This window comes from Podarcis cretensis, assembly GCF_951804945.1.
Source record: "Podarcis cretensis genome assembly, chromosome: 1".
Classification (NCBI taxonomy): Eukaryota; Metazoa; Chordata; class Lepidosauria; order Squamata; family Lacertidae; genus Podarcis; species Podarcis cretensis.
In genome coordinates this window covers 53,841,366-53,855,785 of record NC_137170.1, presented here as the reverse complement: position 1 = coordinate 53,855,785, position 14,420 = coordinate 53,841,366, and the positions used below count along the sequence as shown (strand labels likewise).

General features: G+C 43.6%; 2 protein-coding genes across 7 annotated transcripts in view; one reads left to right on the top strand and one right to left on the bottom strand.

The window, feature by feature from the left end:
• TSPAN18 (tetraspanin 18) overlaps positions 1-10,264 on the top strand; it is a 178,149-nt gene extending 167,885 nt beyond the window's left edge. For all 5 annotated transcript variants that reach the window (XM_079952717.1, XM_079952716.1, XM_079952714.1 and 2 more), the window contains 2 exons: positions 288-371; positions 1,569-10,264. In XM_079952717.1, the coding sequence (XP_079808843.1) occupies positions 288-371; positions 1,569-1,616 (132 nt within the window). In that variant the 3' untranslated portion in view covers positions 1,617-10,264. The remainder of the gene's footprint in view (positions 1-287; positions 372-1,568) is intronic.
• TP53I11 (tumor protein p53 inducible protein 11) overlaps positions 8,302-14,420 on the bottom strand; it is a 49,960-nt gene continuing 43,841 nt past the window's right edge. For both annotated transcript variants that reach the window (XM_079952813.1, XM_079952814.1), the window contains exons 6-7: positions 12,812-12,913; positions 8,302-11,054 (exon numbers count right to left, since the gene is read on the bottom strand). In XM_079952813.1, the coding sequence (XP_079808939.1) occupies positions 10,921-11,054; positions 12,812-12,913 (236 nt within the window). In that variant the 3' untranslated portion in view covers positions 8,302-10,920. The remainder of the gene's footprint in view (positions 11,055-12,811; positions 12,914-14,420) is intronic.

The following is a 14,420-nucleotide window of genomic DNA, read 5'->3' as shown; positions in this document are numbered from 1 at the left end:
TTGCAACACAATGTGTTTGTTCATCTGTTTACGTTTCTATGCATCCTGTAGAACAAATGGGGTCTCTGTAGTTATATTTCTGTCAGCCTTGCTGTAACTCCTGGATTATGCTTAGCTGATCAGCTTTTGTGTCCCTATGGGCTATGCTGTCAAAATGAACTTTTAATGCCTTCCTCCAGGGATGCTTGAAGAGGGACCTGTCATTTCATGTCTTACCAGGTCATAAAAAATGACCCCTGAAACACTTTGACTATGAGTTTGGTTCATGGCAGTTTCTTTCTTCCTAGGGCTGCTACACTGTGATACTTAACTCCTTTGAGACGTACGTGTACCTTGCAGGAGCTCTTGCCATTGGCGTATTAGCCATCGAGGTATAGTGGAAGGTTTCGTTATTACTTAGAATTTGCATACCTTTTAATTGTAAATTAAACCTCAAGGCAGTTTGAGTTGGTACGCTAAACACCATAAATCATGTGGTTTCCTTTTTGTAGCTTCCCACCACATCTTCCTGTCTAATTTAGTTGTATATTATCTGTAGTAGTTTAAAAGTGGAAGAATTTATTTGAAGGGAGAAAATATAACCAGACACTGCCCTCTGCTGTTGGGCATAGTGTAAACAATAGATGCATCAGACATGACGAATTTGCTCATTCTGAATTCGTATCTAAAATGAATTCAAGGGGTTTTATTTATCTGAAATTGTAAAATCAAAATAGATACATTTAATTATTAATTTTGAAATTATTCATATGTTTGATACTTTGCCAGCAAAGAGGGCTTTTAAATGTATTTTTTTAAATAAGCCAGTGATATTGGCCAATGCTGTACAGTTCAATAGAACAATCAAAGGATATTGACTGTTTGCATATAATGCTAAAGCCAAGCTCCGTGGTTTGCTTTAAATTCCATATACCAAGCAATGTACTGACACACAAATAATAATAATAATAATAATAATAATAATAATAGTAGTAGTAGTAGTAGTAATACCCCGCCCATCTGGCTGGGTTTCCGTAGCCACTCTGGGCGGCTTACAGCTTGAATAATCTCACTTCATTCCTCCATTAGCTAATTGGGAAATAAACCACAGAGGGCTGAATTAGCATTGCAACCAAGCTAATGTTCCATGATTTGTTTCTCCTAAACAGACTATGGAGCATTACCTTGGTCTGTTTCTCCCAAACAAACCATGGTTGGGAAGTCAGTAACAAACCTAGTTTGTTTATGGTTCGTTTGCAGGCGGAGAAATCACATGCACAGCTTCAGATGCAAACCTAAGCCAACCGTTCCATAGCTTGTCCCTTTTTCCAGCTAGGGTAGCAGAGTAGGTGCACTTAAACTGCAAGTGCACATTAGTTCAAAAAACCCTTAATGTTACACATGTACACATCTGTGTTGTGTTCAGAATTCCCCAGTTAGGGGGCTCTTTTGGGGCATATTTGACTTCGTGCCCTTCATGCTTGTTTTGTGCTGTGGTGTGCTTGCTTTGAGAGCTGGACCACAGCTGAGTCTGGTCAAGTCTTTCTATTTTAATGGGCTGTTTTGTCTCATTTCTAACTTCTTCTCAGCTGTTTGCCATGATCTTTGCCATGTGCCTCTTTCGGGGGATCCAGTAGAAAGCTTTCCATGACCAGCTGAGCATATTCCGACTACACGCTTTGAAGAACGGAAAGAGAGAAGATGAACTATTGTTTTTTGGCTAACAAGGTGGGGGTGGGGAAGGACTGTAATATATGAATGACCAAAAGGATTGTACTTCAGGGGCTGGAACTTTGAGGTGCTGTGCACTATGTTGTCATTTCCCAGGACCGTCATTCATCAGAAGCCACACACACTGGGTTGCACTAGGGGCCTACGAGACAGGAAGGGAGTGAGTTCTGGTGGTCTCCATGAAGCTGGATGCCGCGTGGGACTCACATCTTTAACATGATTGTGCTACATCAATTGGTGAGAAAGTGAAGGATGCCCTCCCCCCAAATATAAGTAGGATCAGGATTCAGCATCCAAAGGGAACTGCTCAGCCAAAGCATTGTGACGGACACAGGTCAGGCCAGTTTTAAACAACAGTCCTCAGTCAAGATGGGCAGAAAACTATCACCTGAAATATCAAGATGCTTCAAGCTTTCTTGTGTCGTGAGGAATTGATAAATTCCTTCACCTGGAAACATATAGGAGGAGCTGAGCCTGCTGTGTTGGACAATAGCAGAAGAGGCATCCTTTTCAAGTCCAGGAGGAGGATGGAATGAAATCAGAAACTTAGTGCATACCTTTTCTTTGTCATAATGGATTTTGTGTTCAGTATTCTGTGAGGGGGGGGGGAGACAAAGGCAGTTCTACAGCAGACTCCCTCACCATTGTTTAATTAAAAAAAAATGTTCTCATCTGTAATTGTTGGTGCTGTCTCCCTTAAGGAGAAATAATTATTTGTTTTGTTTTTAAAGCTTTTGAGTGTTTTGTCACCACCATGTTACGTGCAAATTATGTTGCCTAGTTTGGCCTTTTGTAGCAACTGATTAGCTTGTTGTCTTCATGTTTCAGTGTGTGCCTTTCAGCTGTGTGGAAAAAAAATATATCTTCCCAAACGGCAATGAAAGCAGTGAGAAACCTTTGCAGTTGTCCTTTGCACAGTTTCATTTGTGACTCTTGTACATTGCTTATGTTCTGAGCAATTCTCACTCAGTACTTCCCATGAGTTACGAAAAACTTAAATGGAATGGCATATGCCCTGACCTGAATCTCTCCCATCTGTGCTGCCAGAGATGCTGGTGAGTTGTTAAGACCATAGTGAAAGTAATATGCTGAACAAGTGGCTTATGGAGACACAAACTGGCAAAGAAATATATGCGGCACCCAGAAGCAGCAGTAGGCAACTGGAAAAAGGACTGGGATATGGTGATACCACATGGCATGAGAGTTTGAGAAAGGCAACTCGTGAGGTATACTGGGAAGCACATCAATGAGCATTTATCTCAGAAACAGTGGAGGTTGCCCCACTTGAGGCAAGCAATGAGAAAATGCTTTTAAAAATATATAATGAATCTCTGCCTAACAAATGACTTCAAATGCTGACTTGAATCTTCGTGTGATCCTTGACAATCTCTCCCATAAAAGGTATGGTTTTCATTTGAATTTAGTTGAGTTCTGCAAGTTGTAGAGTGAGGGAAATGCGCAGCACAACTGAAAAAATGGATGTTACAGTGCTGTTTGCTCCAGCTGGCGCCAGCTACCCAAAAACCCTTTAAGGATTTGTCTCCTCTGACCTTTAAAGTGAGCATGGCCACACTTTAAATGGCAATCATGGCAGACAAGGCAAAAACTTCTTAAGCTATACCCAGGAAGAGGTTGCAGTGCCAAGTGGGTGACTCCACTGCTCCTGACCTCTCACTTGGGTCTGAAGAGGAGATTGTGAGCATGTTTTGCTGAACACCTTTTGCAGTTCTCCCTAACCCTCTGGAACAGTGTGTTTTCAGCATTCCTAATCACCAAGAGAGCTGAATGTTCAACAGAACATGCTTACGATCCCTGCTCCAGAGTTATTTACTCACTGTGGAAAGATGTTTGGGGTGAAGGTGACAACGTGCACAACCCCACACCCTCTCTGTCAATGAGCTTAAGGACACCTGCAGAGAGCTTATGGCAGCTTGAGTCTAGGTTCCTGACATCACTGTCCTCTTTCAAAAGTGCTGCTGCTGTGGCCTGTGTTCTCCCTTGTGGGAGACGTTTTCTATCTCTCGCTGGCATTTGGTTTTCTCTTGCCTGCTTTCTTCAGTTTCCATCCACCTGCTTCATCTTCCCTGTTTCTTTAAATCAGTCATGTGCACAGCCATCATTTTTGGTAAAGATAACACAAACAGCTTCAGAGCATTGTGGAAACTGTTGCTGAGATGGTCCCTGCCTGTGTACCTAAATGACTAGTACTTCAGTAGCATCTGTCCAAAGTGTAGGCATCTGTGGCAACTGCGGAACACCACCAAGGGCTCACCCAGACTTCCTTTTGTGCTGCTTTTCTAGGCATAGCTCTGCACTTGAAAGCTCTGTGTCAGAACACTTTATTATTATTATTATTTTCCCCTAGTGCTTTCCCTGTGAAAACCTGCTCTTTACAGCTGAAACAGAGCAAACAGCAATCTACTGAAAACCTGAATTGCCATTTGTTCCAATGCAGAATAAAGAGTGGGGAAACCAGGGCAAAGAAAAACAAAAAGTGCTGGGACATGGAGCTTGAAAGTGCAGATTTGTGCCTACAAAGCACGGGGCAAAAGGTCAGTGGGAATGAGCCCCAACACTGGGAAGGAACCATTTGAGGGGTAAGGAAATGTTATGTTCATTTACTTGAACACAAGACTTCAAATAAAAAATATTTGCACCTTCATGGTCTAAAAGGAACAATCCTTTATCTGGTTGGTTTTGTGGTTCTTGGGGAACCCAGCCATAGCCCCCTCCTGTAGGTTATTTACTTGCTACCTGGGCTGTGTTATGGAAAAGAACTCTCTTACCCAAATCTCTAATGACACTTGGAAGAAGCTCTGTTAACTCCATTGCAACTGACTTCCTCCATTTTAGCGTTGGGGGGTTAGTTAGGCTGCAAGCTTGAATACCAGTGGTGTGCAGTGAATTTTTTTTGCAGGGAATGTTTAGGGCCAGAGGCGCCAGCTTGCGAGGACAATTGGAGGAACCGATGTCCTGATGTCACTGTGAGCATCACTCCGTCCTCCTTAAGCTGCACAGAAGCTTCCCGGGCTTCAGGAAGGATGTACCAGGGAAACATTTAGGCGACTAATCCAGTCACCCTAGTCCACACAACTGCTGTATACCTGGAAGTTAATCAACTTCCCATTTGAAACATGAACTTCCAAGAAATTGAAAGCCTAACACTGGATTCCCAGTGCTGTGCAAGTAGAGAGCAGCACTGACTGGGTCCAACTAGCTGTTTCAGAGGAAGGGACGCACTCCAGCATAAAGCTCTCAAGCAAGTCCCACTGAAATGACTCTGAGCAGTTGAGGTATTGCACAACTCCCAAGCTTTGAAATGGAACTTGCAAAGAGAGAGAGAGCTTCACCCTCAAGTTTATGTCTGTAATCTGTTTTTGTGAACCTAGATCCACTCGGTTTCCCCCCCCCCCCGCCCCCATCTGTTGTCACTGTTGCAAGTGCCTGGAAAATGGGCCACTTGAAGTAAATGTTGAAATCTATTTTAAATGTTCCTTTTATTAGAAACCTAGAGCTAATTTAACTTGTATTCCCTATTGTAATGCTTTTTATATTGAAAGGGTTTTTGTAACATAAAACAGAACACTACGCCGAAGTAATTCTGCACAGTTTCCAAGTGCATTTCTTTAGGAAAATGAAAATAAAAAGACAAAAATAAAGACACTATGATACCAAAAATGGCTTCACTTTTTACATTTTAAAAAAACCACACCTGCTATCTCTTTCTCACAGGAGTGATAAAACTTTGTGACAGTGGTTTTTCCTAAAGCCCAAACAGTGAACACTAGTTCTAGCTAGGAGGGTCTATGTCAATCATGAAAAATGCAAGTATTTTCCAAACCTCTGCTGACTTTCAGGAAGCCTTTTTTATTTTCAGGGGTGACTCTAGATGCAGTATGTTACAGGAAGAATTAAAGTCAGGTTGCTCACTGGGTAAGCAGCTTTGAGCATATTACACTGATCCTGGCCTGACTGCACTGGTTATTGGTTAGTTTCTGGGTCTAATTGGTTTTGACCTATAAAGCCTTAAATGTCTCAGGACCACAATACCTCGAGGACCCCAGATATACCAATCTGGACTTGATGTGATCCTCTTCTGAGTCCCGTCATGTACCTCCCCCATGAGAGGTCTGGAGGGTGGTGCCACATAAATGGGCCTTTTTTGTGGGGGCTTCCTGTCTGTGGAATGCTCACCCCAAGGAGGCTTGCTTGGCACCTTCATTATGTATCTTTAGGCAGCAGGTGAAAATATTTGTCTTCAACCAAGCCTAAGGCTGATTAACTTTTGTGGCTTTTAAATTGTGTCTGTGGGAGGGGGCTTATTGGTTTCTTTTGCTTTTATTATCTCTTTTCTCTTTGTAGTTTTTATGTTGTAAACAGCCCAATGATCTTCAGCTGAAGGGTGGTATACAAATATAATAGCTAATGAACTAAACTAATAAAGTCCATAATGGAACTTTAGGGCTGTACAATTAGTGGGTTATAGAATTCTGTTGCCCTGGTGCAATAAATCCACCCCTTTTTAAAAAAACCACTTTTTGATGTTGGGCAAGTGGCATGGTAATGCCTTGGAAAGTGTGGGATGACTGACTGGGGAAGATGTATAAATTCACCAAACAGATCACCTCAAAGGCCTCAGTAGCTTTGGAAAGAGTTTAGGTACTTCTGTTACTTTGCAAACACTGCTTTGCTAATCTGTTCCTATTGTAATAGGAATGCAGCTGGGCTACTGTCACCATTCCTTATTTACCTGCTCCTGGTCATCAGTCCTGTTGAACTTCATCAGGCTTATTTCTGAGATACATCGCAGGATTGCACTGTAAGTAACTATGTAGAAGACATTCAGAATGCTGGGTGTTAAGAGGTACAAGGTGAATGATGAATATTTGATTGGGAATCCCCCTCCCTAGATATATACCTAGATGAAAGAATTTTCAGGTCCAGGATTCATAACGAAGGTTCTGTGATAAGCCATTCGTAAATTTGGACCTATGCCTAAAAAAAAATTGTGTGCACAGTTACAAAGTCATTTTTGATTTTGAGAAAGGTAGGATGAACACTAACTGTGCATTTTATGTATAGGATAACTGGTAAAATGAGACTTGTGCAGCGACATGCAAGCAGTATGTGGCTGCAGCTGCGTTGGTTCTCTGTCTTGTGCATCCTGTCTTGGCTAGTCTTACATTAGCAACAACAGCCTACCACTGCTATCAACTTGGGTTTGATGCCACTGGCATCCACCTCAAATACTGCATGGCAGCAGTGGTTAAAAGCCACATTATTAGAGCGAGTACCATAATCCCATACAACCACGTCTTTTTAGTTCTCACTCTTGTTTGCAAAAGAGTGCAGAATTTTTTTAAGGGGTCAGCTGTTGAGGTGTGGGTTGGGAAAGAGGGACACACCCCTATTGCTGAGGTAGAATGAAATAAACTGGATATGCATCTGAATGGACAAAGAAATGCCCTGTGCATTAATGGCATTAGCATGGGGATAATCATGCTTCAGTATGGAATTTGGAATCCCAGCTAGTCATGCTGTGTAATAGAGCCCCCACTAGTACTGGGCAAAGCAGTGACCACTGGTCTGGGGAAATGTTCCCACCCTGCTTTTGTTGGCTGGGGACATGGCACTACATGATTCCCACATGGCTGAGATCATGTAGGGAAGAAGCCCTTTCAAGTTTAAAAACAGCACTAAAGCTACAACTGATCAGAGGAACAATAGCAGGGAACATATGTGGAAACCATGCAAGTGAAACCACATTTCTGCAAATGATTAAAAGAAGCCCCCACAAAAAACCCACTTGAGTAGCAGCAAATTAATTCTCACAGGGCAAAGCTATACAAAGGTTAATAAAAGGGAGTTTATAGGAGATCCCAGGATTGAGAGAGCTGCTACCATTCAAGGGAGTACATTAAGGGAGCTTCTTGCACCCCATGCCTGAGTCACAGTGGCTTCAAAGTAGCTGCCTTGCTGTGTGCAAAGTATTTTAACACTTCTGGAATTGCTTTGCCTGCTTTTCTCTAAAATAGAGATCAAGGCCAGTTGCATGAGGGAGGAAGGTAGCATGTGTTATGAAAAACAACAGCATGAGCAACAGGATTCCACGGGGGGGGGGGGATCTCTTGTGTTATGGTGGCCTCATGTACATAATGTGCTCTACTACTGAGCAATGCCTCTTCTCTTCTGTATGAAACTCATACCCATGCCTGTTGCAGCCACAAATACAAGAACATGCCTCAGGTAACAGCCCTACAAGGCCAGGTATCCACTATCGGTGTGACTTGTTGACTATCCCAAGGTGAATTTTGGTCAAAGTGAAAGCAGATTTGACTTTACTGATGATTTTGTTTTTTTCAAATGCCGATTGTATAAACATTGGGACCAGAAAGTAGACAAAAAAGTTGCAATTTGGAAGCAGTTATGGTTCCTCCTTCCCCCATTCCCTCAGCTCAACTCATGATTTTTGGACATCAGGTGAAAGAAACTGAAAAGGCTCCTCTTTCTCCAGTCCAGTCATCTTCAAAATAGGCCCAGCCCCAGTCCCAGACCCTCCTTGATGCAAAATGCTCAAAGCCAGGCAGCAACTGCTGAAAACCGTACTTGTTTCACATAGTGTACATACAGACGAAAAAACTGAGAGTGACACTTAAAACTAGCATTAACAAAATTGCTCAGGTTGGAGGAGTTAAACCTCACGCTGGACCACTAGGCACCATTACCCTGGGATTCTAAAGTCTACACTTGCATGATCAACATGGATATTCAGTTCAAATAGTTTTTGAGGACCCACTTGATGCGGCCTGGAACTGCAACATACATGGTAGTCCAAGTTCATGCAGACGTTTGATGCCAAAAGAAGGTAAAGAAAGTCTTCGGGAGACCACTGCAGGCAAAAGACGGCGCATGTTGCCAACAGTCCATGAAGGGTTTGTGTGACTTTCTGAGTACATTTTCTTCTTGCTGCTGAAGGTGTAAGGATGTTGTCTCAGCTCAAAAGGGTAAAGTGTGTGCTGTTCCCGTGTAGGTACTGCAGTCCTGGCACAAAGGTGGAGACACAGGCAGCTGTCCTAGATTTGCTGCATCCACTTCAAAATGGCTGGTTCATCTCGACACACCTGTCCTGACAAACAGCCTTTGAATCCACAACCAATACAGAATTCTTCCTGTCTCAGTTCAAGGGGAGTACAAAATGCAAAGACTAATACACATCTATGGAGGACTGAGATTTGAAACTTCATTGCATTTATCAAAAGCTTTAAAAATGGGAAAATGCTAGAGCAGAGCCCAAAGTAATAAATAAGACTGTGGTCTGTAGGAGGATGGTAAACACTTCCCAATTATATTTGAAATCCCAACAAGGGTAGGGGGTGAGGGGAAGAGAAGGAGAGATTTCAAACTTTGGTCTGTTTGCCTATTTGGGAAAAATTCATTGGCACACTGAGAGAAACATCCTTCAACATCAAAACTATACTAGTCATTCCAACATTATTCACACTGAGACTGAGGCAGGAGATATCAATGAAATATATTCATTGCTTTAATTTTGGTTAAGAATGAAATGCCAATTGTCAGAATGCCTCAGATGTTTGGGATGGGTTGTCCATCACTACTGACAAACATTACAGAGGCCATCAAAGCTAGAGAGCATCACTGATCCCACTCTCTAGCACAGCCAGTGAGTTCAGGAGACTTTGCAGCCCTATGGCAGCCTCTTCCTCACACCAAGCAGGCAACTGATGTGCAAACATGCCTCTGGGCCCAGACTCATATCCAAAACTCACAATATGGTAAAAGTAAGCAATTAAGTTGGGGTATAATCCTGTGGAAAGTGACAGAGGAATCAGATGTACACAGCCTCTTGCACTGCTAATCTATTTCACAGAAGGCTAGAAGGACCACCACAATCGGGGAGTGGGGGGGAAAGGCTAATACACATGTCATTCCAGCATATGCATTGAACTAGTCTAGCAAGTACATGCAACCACTTTCTATCACGGCCTTTTCCTGCAGTTTTCTTGGTTACTCAATTTAGGAATGTGTTCCCACAAAACTATAGTATTTTCCTTTTGAAAGGGCTGGTGCCGGGCAGCAATTAAACCATATAGTGCAGAAGTGGCTAATCCCTGGGCCTTCCAGATGTGGCTGGACTACAGCTTACACTATCCCTCATGGTTGGCCATGCTGGCAGAGGCTGGCTGCAGCTGAAGCTCCAACATAATCTGGAGGGCCACATCTTGCCCACTTCTGTTCAAGTGTATTACTGTGTGTTGCCATTTTTTTGTAAACAAAGAGATTGTGTGAACTCACGGTTTCCTTATTGGTCCCCTGCCCCATTTCCTTTCTAACAGACTCCATCCAGAATCATCTGAAGGCATTTTTGTAACATTTAGAACTAAAAAGGCCAACAGAATAAACCAACAGGAAGAGGGGTGGTAGGGTTGAGGGTGGGGGGAGAGATACCCCACAAAACAAAGAGGCAGCAATAGCCAAATCTGATATTTTCACAAGAACTCCTAAAATCAGGTGGAATCATTTCTTAAAATTACTACAGCAAATGCTCTTTAAAAAAAAAAAAAAAAGAATAGGTTGCATTAATAGCAAGGACATCACTACCTAAGGAATCTCTGACTTCCAAGGTCCTAGAAGATGAGGAAAATATGGCCATAGAACTTCCTTTTGAGCCCTTTATATGGCAAGTCCCCAGCACACATTTCAACCGAAGGGAATGCTACCAAAAGCCCCAACAGCAGATTGCTAGTTGTAGAGAGAAGATTCCTAATCCGTCCCCTGTACACAGAGCTGATATCACTTTCTTTGCCCTTTGAATGTCGTTTTGATATGATACTCTGTTTCCACGAGTGTGTATTTTGATCATGTGCCACTGCCTAGATTCACAGAGGAGAATGGCTACGAATAGCTGATCTTGCCCACCCACGTCCCTGAATCTGCCGCCTTATCTCTGTTTTCCTCGCCTCTTCCCATAGGCACCATGGAGTCATCTTGAACTCTCCTCTTCCACGTCCAGTGTGGTGGCAACAACAGCACTGGATTTATTTATACATTGATGCATGCCATAAGGAAGTCTGGTTGTTGTTGTTTTTTTAAGAAAGAAAGAAAGGAAAAAAAGCCCCACAAAAATGAGCGAAAGGAATGCAGTAATTATGACCGGCCCTTCTCTGCACCAGCCCTCAGCTGTCCAGGAGGTTAGACTTTCTTGGGTCTGCGTCCAAGTTGGTAATAATAATAAAAGCTGATAAGTACAAAGAGGACCCGACTGATGAGGAGCAATGTGGCTCCCGTGGACCCCCGGCCGCTCTCAACCAGGGTGATGCTGGTGACTGAAAGAGAGAGAAAAGGCAGGTTGGAAGAAAAGAAAGACATGTTTTCAAAACCCTCTAGAACACCTCTTGAGAAAACAAAAAAGGTCACTTCATGCCTACTCTGGCAGAACATGGATGCTTTGGTTGCAAGTTAGCGCTGCAGTTTGTTGCTTCTATGAAGCAGGGTCTATTTGGTCCTGAGTGCTGCTGCCCTCAGGCCCTGCTTGCAGGCTTCCCAAAGGTTGGCTGCTGTGAGAGCAGGATGGCTGAATCCAGCAGGCTCTTCCTACGTTTAACAGAGAAACAGAGCTGGGGTGCTTGTTTTTGGTGAGAGACGGGTGCTGAAGTAGGTAAGACCTTGCTGAATGACACATCCCACTTCACATGAGCTACTGATGCCACAGAAAGGCATTCTGTGGTGTGGGTTCCCTGCAGCAGCAGCAGCCTTAAGAGTGCAACCTATGACACATGTCTTCAACGTGTTTCACCTTTAAAAAATCAGGCATGCAATCAAAGCAGCTACGAGATTTTACTTGGCACTCAAGGGCCAAGTTGCGCTCTGGCAAGTAGAATCTAATTGCATACCAGCAAATTCAGGTTCCACAATTAAACTGGATTTAGCACCCTTACTTCCCCCTCCCTCCCCAAATGTACTGTTTGCAGCATGTGAATCCCAATTTGTTTTGTTTCCGCGTGCTTCCATGGCACAGTTTTCTTGCATTGTATTTTTGTTTTAATGATATTGTTTGTTTTTATATTGTGTGCCGTTTAAGAGATTCTTAAAATATCAAGTAGTTTATAAACGCTTCTAAATAATGCAGCTGAGAGGTCCAAGAAAACAAACTGGAGAAAAGACTTGCAATTCAGAAAAGCCTTAATACAGAGACATCCAAGGAGACACATGTCAGCAGCATTCACCGTTCCCTGTTTTTGCTTGTTACAGGATCTCTAACCTGGGTCCTTGGTATGCATTTGTCTGAATACACCCCATCTTTTGTGTGTTATGACTGAGGGTTAGTGTGCTAAGTTGAGCTATTGCTTCATTCCTATTTCTATTCACCTCTTTCTAGGGTTTCTCTCTTCTGAAGGACAAGAAATATTCCAGTTTCATAATATTGATTTTTAGGAACAAAAGCTTTGAACTTTCATGTTTGGTCTGAATGTTTAGTCCTTGTATCCTTGCATTCTCCTTTTGCAAAGAAAGGCCTGTGTGTCTTGGCAGTGGCGTAGCGTGGGGGGTGCGGGGGGGGCAGCCGCACCGGGCGCAACATTTGGGGGGGGGGCGCGCTCGCACTCGCAGCTCTCTGCCCCTACCTGGCTCACTCACTCTATCTCACTGCAGTGCTGGCTGTGCGAATCTGATCTGAGCTGCCGGGTCGCCGCCCACTGTGGAGGGGGAGGGTGCCAGGCGTGCGTTACGGTGCGGAGCGGAGAGAGAGCGAGGGAGGGACTATCTGGGGGAGGGACAGTGCAGCGGCCGCCCAGCGCAGCGCTGAGCGCGGGAGAGAACCACATCCGACCAGCCCAGGCAGCAGCAAGAAGAAGCTGGCAGTGGCGGCAGGTTAGGGGTTAGGGGCGCAAATTACTTGCCTTGCCCCGGGTTAGGGGGCGCAAATTACTTGCCTTGCCCCGGGTGCTGACAACCCACGCTACGCCGCTGTGTCTTGGGCCTGATTAACCTCAGCATGACACCGCACCCCGTGTATCGAAGTTTCCCTTCCATGATAAAAGCAAAGGGAGAGCACGTGCCTGTGACCATAAAGAGGCATATTTACCCAAGAACTGTACTCCAAAGTAACATGCTTCTGTCAGCAGAGTCCAACGCATTATGATCTTCTCAGCTGTGTACAAAGCATTCCACATGATGAGGGAGATACCTAAAGATGATTGGAGGGAAAGGGATGACAGAGGGAAAGGGGAGGTGTCATCTACTGAAGCCACATGTAGAAAGACATAGCCTTCTAAGAAGTGCTGTTGATACAAACACATTAATATGCTCTTTAAAATTTTGCTATCATCATCATCAAACGGAAGTTATAGTGAAATCTCTTAAAACTGACCTAACAATATCAAATCATAAAGTGATATGAAAGTTTTTAATAAGATTTAAGTTTCCAAAGCTTGCCTGGCATCTGTTGTGATCGTGTGCATTTTACACCCAGAAACAGAAACACACACACACACACAATTTCCTCTTGTACTCTCCTGTCATAGAGGACCTTCTCTCATCAATAGGAGCACTACATATGCAATACCAAAGGCAAAGGAAGGAAGCCAATTCCTCCCCACCCTTAATGATACTGGCAGATGTGTGCATCCACTTCCACCAGGACATTTCTAGCCCTGCTGCAGCCTTTCATTTTCTGCAACCCATGGAAGAAGCACAAGAACCAAAAGCAGCCTGGCAAAAAGGTCTAGGGAAGATAACACTGTATCTCATCGGGAACAAAAATTTGCTTGTATATTTCAAAAACAAAGAGTACCAAGGCAAAGCTAATGTCCTACACTACCTGCTGAGGAAGAGCAAGCTGCATTAGCTATTCCTGTCCCCTTCTTTGGCTCCATACACATTAAAAGACAGATGTATTTTACATGTTCAACTCTAGGCAAGAGGAAATACTCAGACATGATGGGTATGGAGAGGGGAAAGTACAGTACTGGGAGATGTACCACACCGTACATCTAACGGACTAGGATGCCACTTTAAACAGTAATGGATTCCCACAAATAATTCTGGGAGCTGTAGTTCGTTCAGGGCTCTGAGAGCTGTTAGGAGAGCCCTATTCCTATCAGAGAACTACAATTCCCAGAGTTCCCTGTGAAGGGGGATTGACTGTTAAACCACTCTGGAAATAGAAGTCTTAGCACCCTTAACAAACAGAGGCTCTTAGAATCCTCTTTTTTTTAAAAGGGGAGAGCATGACTGTTTAAAATTGTGGCATAGTGATTTTTTACATGAGTGCTGTGAATGTAGCCACCGAGGAAAACAAAACTGCTGCATGCCCACTTGCTACCACTAGGCGATGCTACAGGCTTACAGGATAAGTAAATAAAGAGTTTTCCAGCTGCACTAGAATTGCCTCTGACTACCAGACACAAGCCTGCAATTATAAGAAGAATGCATTGCCTTACTTCTTACGTAGTTGTGCCCAGCACAAGCTGGCTTTGTCTCAAAATATCTTCCAGAAAAAGCAAGAGGAATGTGGCACTATGGATACTGCAATAGTTCCTAAAGCAGCTAGCCAGATAACAGGTAATGCTTCTCCACTGGCAGGGGTGGGGCCGGGAGAGAGATCCCCTGAACTTACAAAACTAGCTGACTGGTTGCTGGCATCCAGCTGTCTCATGTTGCAGTGGAGGAGTGTGCCTTTGGGGGTATAAGGA